Consider the following 22,706-nt stretch of genomic DNA (forward strand, 5'->3'; position numbering starts at 1 on the left):
GCTTTTTGATATTTTATGCCAGTTAATTTCCCTATCCTCGCTCTGTTAAGCAATGGGAATGATGCTAGCTTAAATCTTTGCAAGTTACAAGGCAAAAGATATCAGATGTGAGGACTCCCTGGGTGTTACCTGAGTACAGTTCCCGTCATCGCTGACCACTGTCTATGTCAGTGATGGCGAACCTATGGCACGCGTGCCAGAGGTGGCACTCAGAGCTCTCTCTGTGGGCACATGTGCCATCATCCCAGCACAGAGTTTGCCAGAGTTTGTTACTGGAAAGCCAGAGGGACATGGCACTTTGCAATAAATAAATGGGTTTTGAGTTGCAGTTTGGGCACTTGGCCTCTAAAAGGTTCGACATCACTGGTCTATGTTATTCTTCTGGAAGAGCAGAATTTTATTACGGTTCTAACACGTGTGAATGAATTTAGCTTTAAGTTGATGCCATTCCCAACTATTGGCACTACCTTTTTATAGATCTTCTGTAGAATATGAGCAGTTAAATACTACATATAATGGTGTTGTGTTCCTTGACACTGGTATAGATTAAATGTTCAGGGTTTATGGGGCCAAAATGGTTGCCATGGAAAACTTCCCTAGCATCAGCAAAGCACTGGATAACATTTGAATCCTATTGGCTTCACATTAATTTTGTGGAGTTCCTGGGAAATTAAGACTAATCAGCTCCTGCAGCCTTAATGTCACTCAGTTTGGGGCATTCAAGCCAAGAGTACTTCTGATATGATACACTTTCAGTGTAATGAATATCCTGCAGAGACAAAAACAAATGTATTGTGTTCACTGTAAATTAAAAATGTACCTGCAAATTCTCCAAACATTTTTGTCTCCCTCTGTTACAAAAACAATTTTTAGCCACTTCAGAACTCTCATTTTTTGTGTAGGTGTCATCATAACTGAGTCTGGAATAAATGCATAATTCTTGTGTCACTTTTGCAGCAGTAAACACCAAAATACATTGCAGGAATAATCCAGTTCGAGACTGCTTTAACTGCCCTGGCTCAGTGCTGAGGAATCCTGGGAACTATAGTTTATTGTGGCACCAGAGCTCAATGTCTCACAAAACTACAGTTCCCAGGATTCCCTGGCATTGAGCGAAGGCAGTTAAAACTGTCTCAAAGTTGATCATTTCTGCAGTGTGTTTTAGACTTAAGTCATCATGACAGCTACGTGCCCACAGTATCAACTCTTTTTCTTCTGTTTAACCAACATTTCCTGTATCTTATCTGTCTCACCTTTCTATATCTTACCCCTTTCAAGATGTCTGATCACAATTTTGACATGATATAGCTTATCAATGTTACCAGTCCCTTCAACTGACTTGTCACAATCCTCACTTGTATCTATTATTATTATTATTATTATTATTATTATTATTATTATTAACAATTTCTGATTAGCTACAAATGCAATATAGTCCCTTTACTGCCAATATTTAATGGACTTCAGAGGCTGATATATATAATCATCTTATTAGTTGCAGTTCTTGACACAGGAGACGTCTGTGGAATAATTATTATGTCAAGTAGAGATCCTGTGTTTATGTGTATATTTGTTTGCAGTTTTGTTTTTGTTTTTAGTCTTCCTTAATTTCTTGTTTGGTCACAGGGAGAAAAATACCTCGATAACATTTGCTTTGATCAGTCTATTTCTGTCATCGTTCTTGTTCTGGTTATACAGAGAAAGTATGGTTGTCCTCTCATGTTTTCCTTAAACATTCACACTTTGCTCTCACTTTCAATTTACATTTTTAAACTTTCTTGATAGTTTGGCTTTTCTTTACCTGTTGTCATTGAAACAGATCACTCTTTTTTTTCTTTTGATAAACCAAATATCTAATTTCCCTTTTTATCATTGTAGCTGTGGTTATCCTCCTAAACACTCAGTTAATTCTTCTTCTATTATTAAGAAATGTCTCTATGTTTGTAAACTGTTTGAACTGTTGGATTACTTTTCCTTTTCTTCTTGTCTAAGACTTTTCGTCTAAGGTTTAGTTGAATTTTTAAAACCTTTTTCACTGTCCCTTGTATCTTCTTATGAGTAATTGTAGTACATGACTGTATGGACTAATTCTGTTCTTGTTTGGCTTTGAAAATAAAAGTGTGATGCTCAATTATCTGATTAGTTCTCCTTGTTTTCTTGTAGGTGTTTGATGATAAATATTTCATGATAGAAATAGATGATTTGCGACCAGAATGTACCACTATCCGGTCCTGTATCTGTCATTTCAACAGTCCTGGCATTTTCCCTGTGCAGTGGAGTTTAAAGAATGGTTTGCATCTCAACCCTCCACCTGGTTTGTATATGTGGTCTCTCTTCCCCTATCAACAGTCATCTAGATATATTGTCCAGGTGGTAGAATTCAAAGATAGAGCCATGTTAGTCTGTAGAATTAGTGTGTAGAGAGATCTTGTAACACCTTTGTGTTAAGGAAAATGCAACATGGGATATACAGTGAAAGAAATAAAACATGTATGTGAGAGTCAGGATGACTCAGCAAAAGAAATTAGAAGCCACACAGGTGTAAAAGGTAATGTAATTAGCAAGTCCTAAATGCCAAGGACAGAAATGCAAAGTGAATAATTGAACACACCTGAGAATTGTTAAGTGGACAAGGTGAGATGATGAAATCATTAATTGTGGGTTGAACCAAGAGAACCAATGAGAATGGTTGTACACGCCCACTGGGTGGAAACTGACAAGAGTGGGTGGTGTTTTCCAAGGGCTATAATAATGGCTATGAATCCCAATGTATTTTGTGGGTAGTAGTAGTGCGGAGTATTGGAGTTGTGTTGGATAGTTTTGGAGCTGTATATAGTAGAATAAAGTAGATCTTTTATATAAGACTACTGAGTTGTCTGGTGTCTTGGGTGAAGATACAAGAGCCAGCTGGATCCTGAAGAAGTGAGAAGACTTCTGTGGAAGCAAGAGTGAGAAGGCTTGGAGAGTTTGTCAGGGTCTTCAGCCTATTCTCTGTAACTCTGCTGCTTTAGAGCAAAGCTTTAACCACTGGCCAAAACTGGTCAGCGCCGGTGCGTAACAAGGTGGTGAGTTTGAGCCAGAGGTGAAGAGCTACAACTCCCATCATCCCTGACACTTTGAGACTAACTGAAAGAAAGAAGTTGGCAGCATGATCTTTCATAGACTTCAGATGGTCAGTTTAGTAGCATAATAGCATGAGAGGTCATTCTTCCCATGCAACTATAAAACCATGTCTGGGAAGGATGTTAGTTATATATTCTTCAAATATTATATTCTGTAAACCTTTGTCTGAGAATGAAGAGCTGATGATGTCTTTAAGAACAATTCATGTAATAGACGAGCTTATTAAATAAAGGAGTTTGTGTTGGCTTGTAGGACCAGGATTCGAGAGTCCTTGGCTAAAGTCCCACAAACCTGTGAAGCTCATTAATTGAACCTAAGATAAATTGCAGTCTGTTAGCCTGATATACCTCAGAAGATGGTCATAAGGATAATGGACATGGGGTAGGGGGGTTCATGAATGCTACTCTGACCTTTTTCAAGAAAGTGTGTTATTTAAAATGCTTTATTGTTTAAATGCTTTATTAACAAGATTGACTTTTCTTGTTCATTCATAGGTTATCCTGGACATGACTTTGACTGGGCAGACTATCTCAAGCAGTGTGGTGCTGAAGCTGCTCCCCAAAGTTGTTTTCCCTCAGTGAGCATTCACAGTTAAATATGTTCATTGATTGGCATATATTTTATTGACCAAGCATGTTAGTCACAGCACATAAAAATAAAATAAAGAATAAAGTATTTTTAAGAGCATGATTTCACAACATAATACACAGTCTAACCCAACAGATGGGCAAGTCCTCTAGCTGCTATAGAAATTCCAATGAATCTGGAATTATTTCCTAGCAGAAATCCCAGCAATTCATATTCCCATTAAAAACATGTTGCCACTAGATTTTGAAGATGTAGTTCTGCTAGTGACTAAGCTATGTGGTCCCTTCATAAGATATAGAGAGTCCTCTTACATTTAGGAGTAGCTTTTGTTAAGGTCCTGTGGTAAATATAACAAGGCAAGGTATGAAAGAGAACATAATGCAAGCCCCAATTGTATCTGAAGTGGTACAGCTGAGAGGCAAGTTTATTACCTTACTGGGTCTTTATGGGAACCAAGCCTTCCTCTATACATAAACAAGTTTCTAGGTGTGCCAAACATATCCTTTTTTCTGCCTTATTTATTGAAAGCCCAGAGCAGCTTGCCAATAGTGAGTATAATCAAGATAGTTCCTGCCTATACATATATAATGGTGAAAGGCATATCTACAGGAAAAGGGTATGGAAAAGAGAGGGGAGGGGCAGGAAGGAAAACAAAGTAGTGTTTCAACAGAGTTTGGAGGATGGCCATTCCCTTTCTTCTTTCCTGCTGCTGCTGCCTGTTGGAATGGCTCACAGTGGCAAAAGCTGAAAAAGGAACCTATCTTGATTTCAAATATTGCAAATATTTGGGTTTCAAGCAGAGTATCTCACATACTCTGCTGAAAATACATCCAGATGTTTTAATACTTGTATGACTGGTGAATTAGAATTCTTACAATGATCTAAAAGAGGCTTTGCTTGATGATTAGAAGTTACTCTGAATTGACCATTAGAGTCCTTGTTGGATTTTCCTAAGCATCCCTTTTAGTACTAGTATAATAAGCATGTTCTGAGTAATTTTCACAGTGGCATTTCAGTCCAGTACTCTTAAAAATGCATTTTCTGATTAGATGTGTATCTTGTATTTGTTTTTAGCTAAATTCTGACCATGGTTTTAAAGAAAACATGAAACTTGAGGCTGTAAATCCAGAAGATCCAGAAGAAATTTGTGTCGCTACTATTACAAAAGTGAAGGATTCCTATCTCTGGCTACAGCTGGAAAGTAAGTTGTTTTTGGAAGATAGATGTTTTACATTTGGTTTGCTTTCACCAGTTGTCATTCTGTGTGTCATAAATCATCACCAGTGAACTAAAAATAATTATGAATTAAAACCTGTACTTGGGCTATATTTCCTGTCGTTACTCATGCTTTTTTTTTTTTTGTTACTCATGCTTAAACCAATACAAAACACAATCAGATGACTATATCATGTCGGAGTTCTATATGGGAGGCATGTCTTGTTAAAGAGAGATTATTGAAATGTGTGACACACAAACATACCTGTGACTTAATTAATTGTATTTGGTGGATTCTGTCCAGTCAGCAACCAACAATAGAATTGGGTATTCCTATACGATTTTGTCTTTTATATTAACAGGCTCTAAACTGCCAGTCCCTGAATGCATAGTGAGTGTGGAATCCATGAATATATTTCCAGTAGGTTGGTGTGAAACTAATGGATACCAGCTCAGACCTCCTCGCAGAGCAGTAGGTATGAATAATATGATTACTATAATGGAACATGAATATTCTGCAGAACTGGTTGTAGTACTTCAGAGTATTTTATATGTGTTTGTCACACATAATAAAAAAAGTGTACTTTGTACTGGAAAGTAACATATGAGCAAGCTCCAAAAGACAAAAGGTTTTCGAAACTGATAAGACATCTTAAATTAATATTGTCTCAAATCTAGAACTCCCTAGAAACTGGTAGTAAAATACATCATGGGGATACATGCATGTCAGCCTAGCACTAAGTGGGCAGTGTGTAAGAATTATAACACATTCTGGGAGCTTAATTGGAGAAATGCATGTTCATAAAGATGGAAACCTTTCTTCACTTAGGCTTGAACATTCAGAGTTCGTTATGTTTTGTTTGTTCAGCTGCTTATAAAGTTTACACATTGTGTGTTCTCAAAGGACAGCTTTTAAGGAGGTTAGTTCTTCAATGTGTTTCATTTGGTTTATAGTGAACAAGGAAAAGAAAATTGCAGTAGTCCAGCCAGAGAAACAGTAAGTATTAAACATATTGCTCACACTAAAAATGGCTTGTTTTTGAGAGCTTTGATTACTGTGACAGTTAGATCATAGTCCTGATGGTGAGATTAACAGAAGATTATCTTTCTCTCTGGTAGGAAGATTAGGACACTCTACTATGTAACACTTAGCCCATGATACAAAAGGTATTTGTGCTATTGCTGAGACAGTACAAAATGTACATTTGACTGAAAGTTAGAAAAGTAACACAGAGAAAAGCCCTCTAAGTCCTACAGACACCAAGCCTTTGTATTTCAAACCCCTGCCTCTGGATCTCTCCATTGCTATGAATGTGAATAGAACCTGTCACAGTCTGTTGCTCAGCAAGTGGTAGGATTCAAAGATATAGCCGTGTTAGTCTGTAGAATTAATATGTAGAGAGATCTTGTGGCACCTTTGAGACTAACTAAAAGAAAGATGTTGGCGGCATAAGCTTTCGTAGACTTAATTCTACTTCCTCAGTTGCATTTGTCTACTTCCACCAAATTCATCTGAGGAAATAGACTTAAGTCTGCATAAAGCCCATGGCTGCCAACTTCAATCAGTCAATCAATCTTTATTTCGGTCATTGACCAGTTTAAAATAAATAAATAGAGTAAAACAGTGAGATTAGAATAAGTGGACTAAATAGGTAAAATAAATGAAATGGATAAAATAATGAGTAAAATGCAATTGCCAACTTCTTTCTTTAGTTAGTCTCAAAGGTGGTACAAGATCTTTGTACATACTGTTGCTCAGCAAGTGAGAGTAGGCTCTACAAACTGGATTAGCTCAGACATAACAGAAAATGTTTGTATCTCATTACAAGAACAAGTTGTAGTTATCAGTGAGTTTGTGTGATACCCTAAGCAGAGATTGAAAACATCCATGTTTTTTTAAACCAACAACAGTTCCTTGTGACATCTATACTCCAAATCATGGTTTGTTTAAACGTGAGCTAGTGAGAACAGGTCAGTATGAAAGTATGTTTTTAGATTCTGCCTTGTTCTCAGACTGAAACAAATTACAGTTCCTCAGATTCAGATATGGGAATCTTTGGTTAGTTTAAAATTGAAAGTTGCTTCTTTTTATGGATATAATAGAAGTGGATTTGGGAAGAGCTCATGAGCTCAAGGTTCACTGGAACTCATTCTCATAGTGTAAAGATATTGCTGTCTGCCGCATCTGAACTGAGCCACTGCCTTTATTCCAAATGTGAGCCTTTTCTCTTTTAATAAGTACTTCTAAAGCTGAAAGGACATTTTCCTTACCTAACTCTTGGGATCTGATAGTAGCACAGAGAGATTGTCTCATGAATCTACATTTTGGCTGTAATATCAGAAGGTGAATTCAGAACATTAGAAAAGTAGACATAGATGAGGATTCAGCTAATTTAGGGAAAGGTCATTCAATCAACCACATTCTTCTGGAAAATGTGAAATTACTTGAAAGGTTGCTGTTCTGTGGAAATGACTTGATGGTTTGTGACAAGGCAAGTGTGAGATTTGATTATATGGGGAAAAAAATAGAGGGTCTAAATAAATAATAATAAAATAAATAAAAGTTTTATTTTTATACCGCCCTTCCACTGATCAGGGCGGTGTACAACATGTTAACAATTACAACAGTGACATAACATTACATATCTCAAGCATAGGAAAATAGCAAATAGCAATGCAATTTCAATACAAAGACAGCATACAATACATGATAAAAATCAATACATCTCTCAAAAACAGCCAATATTACATAATAGCAATAACATATCCAAACAGAATTAGCCCAGCATTAATAACCAAACCCCAAGGCAAAGGGGGAAGGAAAAAAGGGTCATTCCCTAATGAACAAATTACAAACCCCTACACAACCCAACAAAATTTAACAGAAACTAATAAATCCCGTTCCTCCCCCCAAAAGGCTTCCCAACCGCACAGTTGGGCGGTACTGGCGCTGATGGAGACTGCGCCTCAAGTGCTTGGGCCGACCAGGTGGAAAGTGCGGCCAAAGCCCTCCGGGGCGTCCTCCGGCGGCGAGAGAGAGTCCTCTGGGCCGCTGCCCAGATGGAAAGAGGGCGGGCGGTGTCCTCTTCAGGGAGGCCGGTGAGCCGGCTTTGTAGAGGCCGCTCTCACCGGCCCCTCCCCTTGAGAGAACGCCGCTCGGCGGCGAGAGAGTCCTCCGGGCCGCTGCCCAGATGGAAAGAGGGCGGGCGGTGTCCTCTTCAGGGAGGCCGGTGAGCCGGCTTTGTAGAGGCCGCTCTCACCGGCCCCTCCCCTTGGGAGAACGCCGCTCGGCGGCGAGAGAGTCCTCCGGGCCGCTGCCCAGATGGAAAGAGGGCGGGCGGTGTCCTCTTCAGGGAGGCCGGTGAGCCGGCTTTGTAGAGGCCGCTCTCACCGGCCCCTCCCCTTGGGAGAACGCCGCTCGGCGGCGAGAGAGTCCTCTGGGCCGCTGCCCAGATGGAAAGAGGGCGGGCGGTGTCCTCTTCAGGGAGGCCGGTGAGCCGGCTTTGTAGAGGCCGCTCTCACCGGCCCCTCCCCTTGGGAGAACGCCGCTCGGCGGCGAGAGAGTCCTCTGGGCCGCTGCCCAGATGGAAAGAGGGCGGGCGGTGTCCTCTTCAGGGAGGCCGGTGAGCCGGCTTTGTAGAGGCCGCTCTCACCGGCCCCTCCCCTTGGGAGAACGCCGCTCGGCGGCGAGAGAGTCCTCCGGGCCGCTGCCCAGATGGAAAGAGGGCGGGCGGTGTCCTCTTCAGGGAGGCCGGTGAGCCGGCTTTGTAGAGGCCGCTCTCACCGGCCCCTCCCCTTGGGAGAACACCGCTCGGCGGCGAGAGAGTCCTCCGGGCCGCTGCCCAGATGGAAAGAGGGCGGGCGGTGTCTGAAAGGGGTTGCATTCTACGCAAGTTTAAATGAATATGTATTGGGTGAGGGAGTTATATCTGTGGTTATTTATGTCACAATATTTGTGACCAAGGGCTGAAACAGATGGCCCTGAAGGGGTGGCTTCAAGCTGCCCCTGAGAAAACCGGATCGGGGCTGCAGCAACCACAAGCAGCCCAAAAAGAGGTGACAAAATGCAGTTCTTTTTGAGCTGGCAGAAAGCCGGCCTTTCCGGCTGAGGCACAGCTTTGTGGCCCTCATGTGACTTGTAAATGTCACACCACTGGAGTGCCACAAAGCTGGCGCACGTGCGGTTTGGGCAGGCAGCATCACCCTGGCTTCAGGGTGGTGTCAGAGCATGTGGTGTGTAAACACTGTACTTTGACACCACCCCAAAGCTGGCACAAAGGGGCAGTCTGTTTTGCCTCTAAGATATTAGTATTTGGAACATGAGAGGTAGTAAAATTTCTAAGCAACCTGTCCTCCAGTTCCTGGGGAGAAGTACAGGTTTTTTAGTTTGATCACCTGTCAGTTTTTCTCTCAGGCATGAAAGACTAGGATGACTGTTGCTCACTCCCCACTCATGCTTTCCTGCTGACATGACAATTCCTTGGGACCAACCACCTTTGGCCACCTCACTGGTTCTATATATATATTTTTGATTCACAGAACAAATGGCAGGAATGAATTAATCTTTTGTTTGCTTTGTTTACTTATTTGTTTGGCTTACCATCTCTTTATTTGTTAGGATATTATCTTCAAGGACTGTCCATGAGGGACTAAAGAGCCAGGAGCTCAACTCATCTGACACTAGTAAGAAAGAAAAATGTGTTTTGTGTGTGTAATATGAAGGAGAGGATAGCTTTCGAATCCTATTGGAAGTATAAGTTAAAAAGGGATAATGCCAAGTATAATGCCAAGTTGTATAGTGGTTTGAGTGTTGAACTACGACTCTGGAGACCAGGGTTGGAATAGCCACTCGGCCATGGAAGCTCACTGGATGTCCTTGTTCAAGTCACACTGTCTCACTGTTAGAAGAAGGCAAAGGCAACGCCCCCCCACAAATCTTTCCAAGAAAACCCCATGATAGATTTATCTGAGGGTTGCCATAACAACTTGAAGGCAAAGAACAACAAAATGCCAAGAAACTGATAGACAGGATCAGGTAAAATTGAAATTCTGTGGCTGCATTTAGTAATGATTTGTGGAATTATTTAGTAATTGCAGACAAAAAACCCACAAGACGTCAAATTACTGGCTCTGTGTCTAGTGCTACCCTGTTGGGGTAAGACACTATAAGAATAAGGTACTGCACTTAGGGCAGAAAAATGAAATGAACAGATATAGGAGGGGTGACACATGGCTGAACGAGACTACGTGTGAACGGGATCTGGGAGTCCAAGTAGACTACAAATTGAACATGAGTGAACAGTGTGATGCGGCAGCTAACAAGGCCAGTGCGATTTTGGGCTGCATCAACAGAAGTATAGTGTCTAAATCAAAAGAAGTAATAGTGCCACTCTATTCTGCTCTGGTCAGGCCCCACCTGGAATATTGTGCCCAGTTCTGGATACCACAACTCAAAAAGGATGTGGAGAAACTGGAGCGTGTCTAAAGGAGGGCGACCGAATGGTGAAGGGTCTGGAAACCATGTCCTATGAGGAATGACTTAGGGAACTGGGGATGTTTAGCCTGGAGAAGAGAAGGTTAAGGGGTGATATGATAGCCCTGTTTAAATACTTGAAGGGATGTCATATTTAGGAGGGAGCTAGCTTGTTTTCTGCTGTTCCAGAGACTAGGAACCGGAGCAGTGAATGCAAGCTACAGGAAAAGAGATTCCACCTCAACATTAGGAGGAACTTCCTGACATTCAGGGTTGTTCGATAGTGGAACAAGCTCCCTCGGAGTATAGTGGAGTCTCTTCCTTAGAGGTCTTTAAACAGAGGCTGGATGGCCATCTGTCAGGGATGCTTTGATTTAGATTTCCTGCATGGCATGGGGTTGGACTGGATGGCCCTTGCAGTCTCTTCCAACTCATATGATTCTGATTCTTCCTAACAAACATTGGCTGCTTATACTTGGAATTATTTCACTTTTACATTGAGGTACTGGGTTTTGCTTTGCAGATTGCTGGCAACTCTATAAACAAAGGACTGTTTGAGAATGAAGTTCCATATGTGCCAGATGGCAAAATCTAATCATTTGTAAAACTGTTGAATGAATTAATGTTGAATAAGTGCATCTGCTGCTGAAATAACTAAACAAATCTATTTGTATTCTCCAAAATCTTGCTGCACGACTTGCAGTGCAGCAAAATGTGTCTTTGAGGCATTTCCTAATGTAAGCTTTGCAGAAATGGAGGCTGCTCATTCTGAGATTTAATTGGTTTTTAAATGGAGAGGTGTTAAGTCAATATAATCTGATCTCCACTATGTTTGCCAATTATAAACGTATGTGGAATCAGGTCTTTAAAAGAAAGTGACTCTTAGTCTAAGTGCAGCTAGAAGAAAATAATTGTTGGTAGGTTAGTATCATTAACTGTCTTGCATCACAGAGGATTATTTTGCAGACCTGAGAAATAAACTATACAGTATATGAGCACTATTTCAGCATGAACACATATAGCACTGGGAATACTTGTTTTCAAGGCAAATAGATATAGACAAGTTAAAAATATTTTTAATCAGGTCTGCACAGTTTGTGAATGGCCACGCCAAACATAGGCCTGGAACAGATGGGCCTTTGCAGCGCCCTCGTCACGTGCAAGGGTTGCCTGGTGGGCAGAGCACCCACACACGCAACCCTCACATGTGGCGAGGGCGCCACAGGTGTAGTGCACCCACTAGATGAGGCGCATAACAGTGACGTTGCAGCTGCGCCACTTCCAGACAGGGCACGCCAGCTCTGGTGCTTTGCGGCGTCACAGGTTTCGGGCGCTCCTTTTTTGCTCCGCAGCAGCGCCACGCAATTTGGTTGCTGTGGCACTCCTGCAGAGCAAAGAGAGGTGCCAGGAAGGCGCCTCTTTCTGGTGATCTGTACCCCGCCATAGTTCATCAATTATGCATCATGACATTGCTTAACAGATGTCATCTGGCCTGTTTTTGTAATCCCAAATTGTCATCAAAATCAAGAGCTTTATAAAGCCTCTGATTGGGCCCATTTATATGCCTAGAGGGCTGTGTTCTTTAAAAATTATTAAAAGAAGTCTAAAATAATCCTAGAAGCCAGTTTTAAAATAGTTTAAACAGTAATTTCAAACTTTGAATGCCATATGGAACAGCACAGTTTTGGCTGTCCACCAGATGCTTAAAAGAGATCGGGCTAGCCTCACCTCCCTGGGTAGAGAGTTCCACAGTCAAGGAGGTGCTACAAAGAAAGCCTGCTTCAGGTTCATATGGGAGGAGGCAGTCTTTCAGATATCTTGGCCCCAAGCGCTTATGGTTTTGTAGGTCAATACCAGCACCTTGAATTCGGCTCTGAAGCAAATTGGAAGCCAGTGCAATGCAGTTCTTGCAAGACCAGTGTTATATGGTCTCTAAAACGCACATCTGATCTGTCTGGCTGCTGCATTTAACACTAGCTGCAGCTTCCAAACATTTTTCAAGGGCAACCCCATGTAAAGCACATTACAGTAGTCTTATTGGGAGGTAACTAAGACATGTGGCCAAAGCTGAGCAAAGGCTGTCCTGACAAACACAGCAACCTTGCTTTCCAGAAACACTGGGTCCAAGGGCTCCCCCAAGCTTGTTTTTCAGAGGGGGCACAACCAGAACAGACTGCGAGTCCATCCAGAACAGGCTGCAATATTACCACAGGCTCATGCTGAACAATTTACAAGAAGCAGGAGTTAAGAAACAGACAAAAAAGTTTATTCATTTAAAGTCAGAGCAGAAAGCATTGCCCATACTTTGATATAGTTTTGTAGCTAAATCTGGCCAAATGATGATGCATGATTTGCTCAAGTTAGATTCATAGAATTTTAAAGGTGGAAGGGGGACATTCAGCTCTACTTGTTTGGCTCTCCATAGGGACAATTAAAAGAAAAAAAAACAGCATAGAAGCTGTTGATCAAGGAGAGTGAAAGTTACAAGGCATTATGTGGGGAAATTGTGTTTATATTGCAGGCTATCTTGAGATCCCATGATAACAGGGAGGATAGAAATATTTTAATATATATAAATAAAAATCATAAGCAAGTGAGAGAGATCCACTTTCTCCCCGGATTGCCCTCTTTTGCTGTTTTCAGTGGGTCCTTCAGATCCATGTAGGGTTTGGTACTGCCATTTAATAATATGGGATTTAATAATATGGTCGCTGTCATTTAATAATAATATGGTCACTGTCATTTAATAATATAGAATCATAGAATCGTAGAGTTGGAAGAGACCCCTAGGGCCATCCAGTCCAACCCCCTGCCATGCAGGAAATATGGAACCAGACAATTGACAAATGATTGAATTAATGAATCTAGAGCCTATGGCTCCAAAGGGCCAACTCTCTCTCTCTGTCTCTGTGTGTGTGTCTGTGCACACACATAGATGTATACAGTGGACCCTTGTTATACGCTGGGGTTTGTTTCCAAGATCCCCTGTGGATAACAGAATCCATAGATGCTCAAGTCCCATTAAATATAATGACATAGCAAAATGGTGCCCCTTATAAAAAATGGAAAATCAAGGATTGATATTTGATTTTATACTTTTTTGGAACATTTTCAAACCATGGATGCTTGAATCTGTGTATAAAAAATCCGTGTACATACATGCAAAAGTCTAATTGTTCTTTTCACTCTGTGGTTTAAATGACTTTCTCTAAGTATTGAATGTGTCGACATTGTTTTTCTGAAACTGTGTTACTTTTCCAGTTGTAACAAACGGTAAATACTACTGTCCAAAGATCTACTTCAACCACCGCTGCTTCTCAGGGCCATACCTTAACAAAGGTAGAATTGCTGAACTACCACAATCTGTGGGACCTGGGAACTGTGTCCTTGTTCTTAAAGAGGTAAGGGTGTGTGGGAAATGTTTGTGAATGAATGTATCAGTCCTGCTATCAGTATCACAGCATACTAGAATAAATGTAACCTTCAGAGTAAAAATAAAAATGTATCATGGTGTATGAAATAATATTCTGCCTACCTATACATATTTTTTTCTTTAAAAGGGGGGATTAAGGTGGGTTTGGCAGTAGTGGTATTTTTTTTCTTTTCCTTTCCTCCTTGATTGAGGTTTCTCTTATTTGCTGTTTTCTTTTATTTTATGTTAACTTATGGAACTGGCTGTCTTGAGTGTTTATTTTTGAAGTGGAAATGTGGAGTAGAAATCCTGCAATAAAGAAATAAAATTCTTTTTAGAGAAAGATACACTTCTGTAGACAGGTTCATTCTGTCTACAGAACTGTTTGAAGATGAACCTACAATTTTAGAAAGCTTCACTGGGAGCACTTGTGAGAAATAAATTGCCAGATGGCAAACTGATAGAGCTGCTTCAAGATACAAAGGCAGAATCTACTCTAGTTCTAACTAAAATCTGTTAACAAATATGGAAAACAAAACAATGGCCCACAGATTGGAAACACTCAATGTAAATTCTAATTCCCAAAGAAATGGACACCAGGGATTGCTGTAACCACAAGACCATTGCAATAATTTCCTATGCCAGCAAAGTGATGCTACAACAAAGACTTTTACCATCTGTGGAACCAGAAATGCCAGATATCCTAGCTGGGTTCAGAAAAACAAAAGGCATTAGCGATCATATTGCAAAAGTACATTGGATGATGGAGTGCACTGAAGAATTTCAGAAGATCAGCCTGGGCTTTATAAATTATAGTAAAGTTTTTGATTGCGTAGGTCATAAAAAACTACAGATTGCTCTTAAAGAAATAGGTGGGCCGCATACTACTACCAGAAAATAACAAGACTTGGAACGACTGCTGAAGAAAATCAAGGAAGAAAGTGCAAAAAAAGGTTTACAGTTGTCCAAGATGTACAGTAACATTTATTAAGAAAGCAAAAAGAATGAACATAGATGATTTAAAGCAGACGATGAGGACCTTGAAATTTTTCAAGATTTTTCATACCTTGTTGGCTCAGTCATTAATCAGATTGGAAACTGCAGTCAAGAAATCAGGATGGTCCATGGCATCATACAGTGCGCCTTGCTTTACGTGGGGGATCCATTCCAGACTCCCCCACATAAAGCAAGTACCGCTTATACTCGAGTCCCATTTATGGAGCTTGTGCATGCGGCAGCGCAGTAGCGCACACACACCATAGGCACGCGCCCCATTAGTCCCTATAGGACGCGCCACCCCTTCTCCCCGCACGGCTTTCAGCGTATGACGTGGGCACCCTGTATTTTCCATTTCTGTGTGTGGTTGTAAAAGCTTGGACAGTGAAGAAAAGCTGATAAGAAGAAAATCAACTCATTTGAAATGTGGTGCGGGAGAAGAGTTCCACAGATACTGTGGACTACTAAAGATACAGACCAATAGGTTCTACAGCAAATAAAGCTTTAACTCTCTCTAGAATCCAAGATGACTAAACTGAGGCCTGGTACACATGGGCACAAAGTGGTGTACCGCCGTCGATACTAGGGCTCGGGAGCATGCAGTAACTACACACTCCCAAACCCTAGCGCGTGTGGGCGCTGCCGTGATTGCGTAGCCCCGCCCACACGAGGGTTGCATCTATGACATGTCCTGTGCAATGCGTCCAAATGGCACATCACACATGACACGTCACCGCACCGCTGGGGGGAGCTTATTGTGCCTTACCAGCTGCACGAAAAGCAGTTCCGTTTCGGAGCTCCTTTTGGGCGCGCACATCATTGGCACGGCAACCAAATGACCACACCAACGATGCAGAGGAGAAAGGGGCCACCCCTTTCTCCTCTTTAGTGCTGTGGTGTCTGGGGGCATGAAGCCCCAAGGACACCCCTTTTCCGGGCCATGGAGAAGCAGTATTTTGCCACTTCTCTGTACCTCAGAAAAACACCAGATTGGGACCACAGGGTTGCCAGTGAGGCAGCCCTGGCCCCAATCCAGCGCGAAAAGAGGCAGCACAGTACAGCCCCTGAGATTGTCGTACTTTGGCCATATCATGAAAAGAGATTACTCACTAGAAAAGACAATCATGTTTGATAACATAGGAGGCAGTAGGAAAAAGAGGAAGACTATGTTACACGTGGATAGATTCAATCCAAGAAGCCACAGCTCTGAGTTTGCAAGACGTGAGCAGATTGTTGATAACAGGTTGATTTGAAGGGCTCTTATTCATAGGGTCATCATAGGTTGAAATCAACTTGATGGCAGTTAACAACTGCAATCGTCTCCTGATTTCATTCTTCTTGCATTCCATGTTCCTATTATATGTATTGTGTAGCTTTGCACATTCACATCTAAGCATATCAGCATCTAAAAGTCCTTCGAACTTGAATCCAGATGCATTATTAGACACATTCATAGGGTCCCCCTAAGTCAAAGTCAACTTGATGGCAATTATCAACAGCAAACAACAAGACTTTTGTAGTAATGAATCCATTCTGATACAGATGTTTCTAAGTCGCATTATGGAGAAAAGACTACACTAAATCATATACAGTAGTAGTGGAAACTTCCCAAGGCAGAGTATTAGAATTGATGAGTGTGTAATTGGATCTCTTTTGACAAATCTGTAGTCCTTTCTGAACATTCTAGCTTATTCTAACCGCTGCTGCATGTTATATGTCATTTGTTATGCCACATAGTGACAGCTTTATTATTATTATTATTATTATTATTATCATCCCATCCTTTTTCCAAAACTGGGACCCAGAGCAACTTACAAGATTAAAAACAGTACAATTAAAATTGTAGGAAAATGTTACACTGAAACAAAAATAAATTATTACAATATTAAAACAGATTGCATAAAAATATAATTAAAAAGATAAAAGTGTTTAAAATACTTAAAAAAATACAGCATCCAGCCCATTCTTTAAAAACCTGCTGCTTTAAAAGCCTCTTTAAAAAGCCTTTAAAAAGAAGAGGAAAGCTTTTGCCTGTCGGTGGAAGGTCAACAAGGAGGGGGCCATTTTGGCCTCATTGGGCAGGCAGTTCCGCAGACTAGGGGCAGCCACAGAAAAGGCCCTCTTTTGTGTCCCCACCTTCTGTGGTTGTGATGGGGGTAGGACAGAGAGAAGGGCCACTCCTGAGGATCTCAGAGCCCTGACTGTCTCATACACAGAGATACAGTCTGCCAAATAGCCTGAACCCAACCATATAGGCCTTTATAACTCATAACCAGCACTTTGAATTGGGCACGGAAACAAACTGTTATGGGTTCTATGTAACCTGACCCTGTTAACAACCTGGCTGCAGCTCTTTTAGACCAGCTGAAGTTTCCTAACAGTCTTCAAAGCAGCCCCAAGTAGAGTGCATTACACTAGTCCAGACAGGATGTAACCATGGCATGTATCATCACTGGCCATATCTGATATCTCAAGGAATGGGTGCAGTTGGTGTACAAGTTGTAAATGTGCAAAAGCACTCCTGATCACTTCAGAGACCTGGGCCTCCAGGTTCAGAGCTGAGTCCAGGAGTACTCCCAAAATACGCATCTGCATCTTCGGGCGAGTGAAACCCCTCTAACACAGGCTGAGTCCCCATTCTGTGATCTGCTTTCCAACTGACCAGTAGCACCTCTGTCTTGTCTGGATTAAGTTTCAGTTTGTTTGTCCTCATTCAGTCCATTACTGATGACAGACACTGGTTAAGGACCAGGACAGCCTCCTTGGTTTGGGGTGGAAAGGAGTAGTAGAGTTGAGTGTCATCTTCATATTGATGGCACCGCACCTCAAAACTCCGGATGACCTCTCCCAGCAGTTTCAATGTATGTTGAACAGAATAGAGGACAACACAGAACCTGAGGGACCCCACATGCCAATAGCCAGGGCATCAAGCAGGAATCCTTCAGCACCACCTTCTGGGTTCACCTTTCCAGGAAGGAACGGAGCCACTGTAAAACAGTACCTCTAAATCCCATCCCAAAGAAGCGGCCCAGAAGGATGCCATGGCCGATGATATCGAAAGCCACTGAGAGGTCCAGCAGAACTAACAGGGACATATTCCCCCTGTCCAGTTCCCTGCATAGATCATCCACCAAGGCAATCAAGGATGTCTCTGTTCCACAGCCAGGCCTGAAACCAAATTGAAATGGCTCTAGATAATCTATTTCATCCAGAACTCCCTGGAATTGGGAAACCATCACAAGTTTCAATACCTAGCCCAGAAATGATAGTGGCCAATAATTATTCAGTATAGTGGCCAATAATTATTCATTATAGTGGGATTCAATTATGGCTTTTTCAGCAAATGTCACAACTGCCTTTTTTAGGCATGTTGGTACTCTGCCTTGCTGTAGGGAGGCACTGACTACCTCCTTCAACCACTCAGCCAATCCCCCTTTAGCCTGTTTGATCAGCTGAAAAAGACAAGGATCTAAGACACATGTGGTGGCTCTCCAAGGATCATGCCAACATCATCAAGCTGCACAAACTGAAAAGTATCCATTAAAACTGGACAGACAGGTTCCAAGGTTACATCCACTGGTACTATATCAACTACAACACCTAAGTTGGTGCGGATCTAAGTGACTTTGGGGCTTCACAGACGGGCGGCATGCAGCTGCCCCCTTTTGCACCAGATCGTTGCCACTGCGATCCACCCCCAAAAGCAGCTTCTTGGAAGGGATGCACATGTGATTTCTAGCAGCTGAGTCATGCCACACACAGCCATAACATCTGTTCTAAAATCTCTTCACTGGCTGCCTATCAGTTTCTGGGCACAGTACAAGGTGTTGGTTATCACCTTTAAAGCCCTACATGGCTTGGGTGCAACCTATTTGAGGGATCACCTACTTCCATATAATCTGCCCCACACACTCAGGTCATCTGGGAGGAATCTGTTGCAGCTTTTAAAAACCAGATTAATTGCTTCCTCCCAGAGAGCCTTCTCTACAATTGCTCCCAGACTATGGAATGGCCTGCCGGATGAGATCTGTCAAATTGCCAGCTTAGACAGCTTCAAAAAGGCTGTTAAGATGGATCTCTTCTGGCAGGCCTTTCCTGAATAGAAGTGCCCAGCTACAGAATGATTGCTCCTCAACCACTCTGTCCACGTTATATTTTTATTGTTATATTTTTTTCTTTTTTATTAATAGATATTTTAATCTCTAATTTTAATTGTATTATGTTTAATTCTGTTTTAACGGGGAATCTGAAATATAATATTGAATGTGGATATTTTAATGTTTTGTGAGCCGCTTTGATTGTCTCGTCACAGAAAAGCGGGATAAAAATAAAAGTTTTATTATTTATTTAGCCATAAAGAATTTGTGCCCCTTGTGATGCTCCCGCTGGGTGATTTCACTCCTACCTACTACTTGTGGTGATCCGACCTCAAAATCCCTGCATTCTTCTCTTGGCAGGCTTGCATTTCTCCACAGAGTTCTTTATATGGCTCTTCCCTTCATAATAGCTGTTCTTTAAGCATTTTGGGCTCTAGGACTGGTAGAAACTTCATATAGTGACCAGGTCTACATTCAAACTACATCTGTAGAGTGCTATATTCCACTTTAACTGCAATGGTTATAGCCTATGGAATCCTGGGATTTGCAGTTGAGGGAGGTGTTTTTATAATTCTCAGTCAGAGAGTTCTAGTGTCTCACCAAACTGCAAACCCCAGAATTCCATAGGATGCAGCCATATTAAAGTTAAAGATTTGAACTATTGAGTATAATCAACCGGGAACTTAAAGAACTGTGGATAGAAGTCAAAGACATAATCAAGAATTGAATGCAAGAAAATACTAACAGTGAACAAAAAGAAAGATAAGAAACAATGGATGAGAGATGAAACATTTTATGCAATAAAGGAAAGAAGATAAGTAAAGGCAAAGGGAGATAGGAACAAAGCCAGTAGTATGAACATAACTGTCCAGCACCTGACATGCAGGGATAAGGAGAAATACTACAATGAGCAACGCAGAGAAATAGAAGAAAACAACAAAAAGGGAAAAACAAGAGACTATCAAAAAATCCAAGAAATTAAAGCCAAGTTCAAACCGAGGGCAGGGATAGTCTATGGAGGAAAAAAAGAACATTATACAGGAACAAGAAGAAGAAAAAAAGAACCTGGAGGCAATACATAGAAGAGTTATACAAAAGAGATGAGGGAATGAATTATATTTGGAATGAGGAACCATATGAAGTCAAACCTCAAATTCTAAAAAGTGAAGTGGAGTCTGCAGTAAAGGAAACGGCAAAAAATAAATCAGGAACAGATGATATCCCAGTTGAACTGCTACAGTTTCTACAGACAGATGCAACTTTAATGCTAGCTGAAATATGCCAACAAATATGGAAAACGAAGACTGGAAACACTTGATGTTCATACCAATTCACAAGGAAGGAGACTGCAGTAACTAAAGGACAATAGCACTGGTCTCACATGCAAGCAAAATAATTCTCAAAATTCTGTAGCATAGACTCCAACCATACATGGAGAGAGAAATTCCAGAGGTGCAAACAGGATTCAGAAAAGGAAAGTGCACTAGGGATCACATTGCAAACATGCAATGGCTAATGGAGCGCACCAAAGAATTCCAAAAAAGAATCAGCATATGTTTTATAGACTACAGCAAAGCATTTGATTGTATAGATCATGAAAAGCTATGAAATGCACTCAAAGACATGGGCATGCCACTACATCTGATAGTCCTGATGAGAAATCTGTACCAAAGACAGGAGGCCACTGTCAGAACAGAATTTGGGGAAACAGAGTGTTTCCCAGTAGGAAAAGGGGTCAGGCAAAGCTGCATCCTATCACCCTACTTGTTTAACTTATATGCTGAAAACATTATAAGAAAAGCAGAATTAGAATCAGAAAAAGGAGGAGTGAAGATAGGGGGAAACAACATTAACAACCTAAGATATGCAGATGACACCATATTATTAGCAGAAGACATTCAGGAATTGGAACAGTTAATAAGGAAGTTCAAAGATGAAAGTGCAAAGGCAGTTCTGATACTGAACATAAAGAAAACAAAAATAATGACCACAGAAATAATACACAAATTCAATTTAGACAATGAGGAAATTAAAATAGTTAAAGAATTCCCATACCTAAGATCAAACATTGTCCAGAATGGAGACTGCAGTCAAGAAATAAGAAGACTAGGAATGGGAAGGGCAGCTATGAAAGAAGTGAAGAAGATACTGAAGAGTAATGACATACAACTGAGCACTAAAGTCAGAATTGTTCAGGCCATTGTATTCCCAATTACCATGTATGGATGTGAGAACTGGACAGTGAAGGAAGCAGACAAAAAGAAAATCAACTCATTTAAAATGTGGTTCTGGAGAAGAGCACTTAGGATACCATGGACAGCCAAGAAGACAAACAAATGAGTTCTTGAACAGATCAGACCAGGGCTCTTCTTGGAAGCAAAGATGGTCAAGTTGAGACTATCGTACTTTGGCCACATAATGAGAAGGCATGGATCACTAGAAAAAGCAATAATAGTAGGAAAGGTAGAGGGTAAAAGAAAGAGAGAAAGACCATAAACCAGATGGATAGACTCAATCGGGGGTTGTGAGCAAGGGCTTACAGGATCTGGGCAGGGCAGTGAAGGATAGGGATTCTTGGAGATGTCTCATCCATGGGGTCGCCATGTGTCAAAAGCAGCTTGAGGGCAGCTAACAACAACAACAATACTCCAGGTTTGGTGCTAAATGTCCTAGGGGTTTGGGCCTTGCTTCATCCAGATTACCCTACCAAGAGGACAGAGGGAGACCAGTTTAATTGGCCCATGCAGACAGCACCTCTGTCTCCAGTTCTGTTGCTCTCTTCAAGTCTGTATCAACAATTGTGAATAGGAGAGCTTTCTCTCCATACAATGAAGAACCACCAGCCCCCCAAAAAGAAAATAAGGTTTCCCAATGGTGTGGTGAGTGTGTACCTGTATGGGAATTTCTTCTGTTCAGATGCATTGCTCTCCAGAGGAGGAAAGTGGAGAAACCAGGCTAGCCAGTTGCTCAGCTATGCTTAGAAAACAGCTTGCTAGAGTTAAGAGGATTGTTGCACCTGTGTACAGATGAAGAATGAACACAGGTACAGAAACATCTACAAAAACATTTATATTTTACGTTCTGCATTTCTCCCTATAGGGGATCCAAAGTGACTTGCACTCAAATCTTGATACACTTGCACTCAAGCGTAACATATGCACACTTGTAATACAGTACTGTAATATTGTGACACAACCTTTTGTACAGATTAGGTAACATCTCGACTTTATATTGTAGTACGAGCCAGTGCAGTGTAGTGGTGTGTGTGTTGGACTATGACCTGGGAAACCAGGGTTCAGTTTCCTACTCAGGTGTGGAAACCTACTGAGTGACCTTGGGCAAGTCAAACTTCCTCAGCTCCAGAAACCCCTGTGATAGATTCACCTTTGGGTCACCATAAGTCAGAAACAGTTGGAAGGCACACAACAACAAACAAGGTTGGACCCTTGCAGAATAGTTCAGTTTTTAACAACCAAAATAAATGAAATATGAACATAGAAAGGAAGCATATCAACTGAGTTAAAAGAATGCAGTTCATTTACTGAATAAACAGCACTGTGATATTCCCTGAACAAAGTTGAGGGAAATGAGGAGAGACCACTCAGCCATATTGAGTGTTTGGAACCTGTGGCCATTGAATAATAAATTATTGGCATGTCCTTACTTGTTGCTTGTTTTGATTTGTTGTTACTGTTATTCTTTGTATTCTTATTATGTCTGCATGTTTGTAATGTTGATAATCTTCATTGCAGTTTATTAAGATGAATAGGATTCATCTAAATCATATCAACTGGTAAGTGTA

General features: G+C 41.3%; 1 protein-coding gene across 8 annotated transcripts in view; it reads left to right on the forward strand.

Moving 5' to 3' along the window:
- The window catches only part of SFMBT1 (Scm like with four mbt domains 1), a 119,387-nt gene that overhangs the window by 83,015 nt on the left and 13,666 nt on the right, over positions 1 to 22,706 (forward strand). For all 8 annotated transcript variants that reach the window (XM_089523990.1, XM_089523962.1, XM_089523952.1 and 5 more), the window contains 7 exons: positions 2,164 to 2,314; positions 3,618 to 3,700; positions 4,786 to 4,912; positions 5,289 to 5,402; positions 5,881 to 5,923; positions 9,545 to 9,609; positions 13,661 to 13,800. In XM_089523990.1, the coding sequence (XP_089380116.1) occupies positions 2,164 to 2,314; positions 3,618 to 3,700; positions 4,786 to 4,912; positions 5,289 to 5,402; positions 5,881 to 5,923; positions 9,545 to 9,609; positions 13,661 to 13,800 (723 nt within the window). The remainder of the gene's footprint in view (positions 1 to 2,163; positions 2,315 to 3,617; positions 3,701 to 4,785; positions 4,913 to 5,288; positions 5,403 to 5,880; positions 5,924 to 9,544; positions 9,610 to 13,660; positions 13,801 to 22,706) is intronic.

Source organism: Sceloporus occidentalis, unplaced genomic scaffold (genome assembly GCF_023333645.1).
Source record: "Sceloporus occidentalis isolate IW3139 unplaced genomic scaffold, rSceOcc1.0.p SCAF_1, whole genome shotgun sequence".
Lineage (NCBI taxonomy): Eukaryota > Metazoa > Chordata > Lepidosauria > Squamata > Phrynosomatidae > Sceloporus > Sceloporus occidentalis.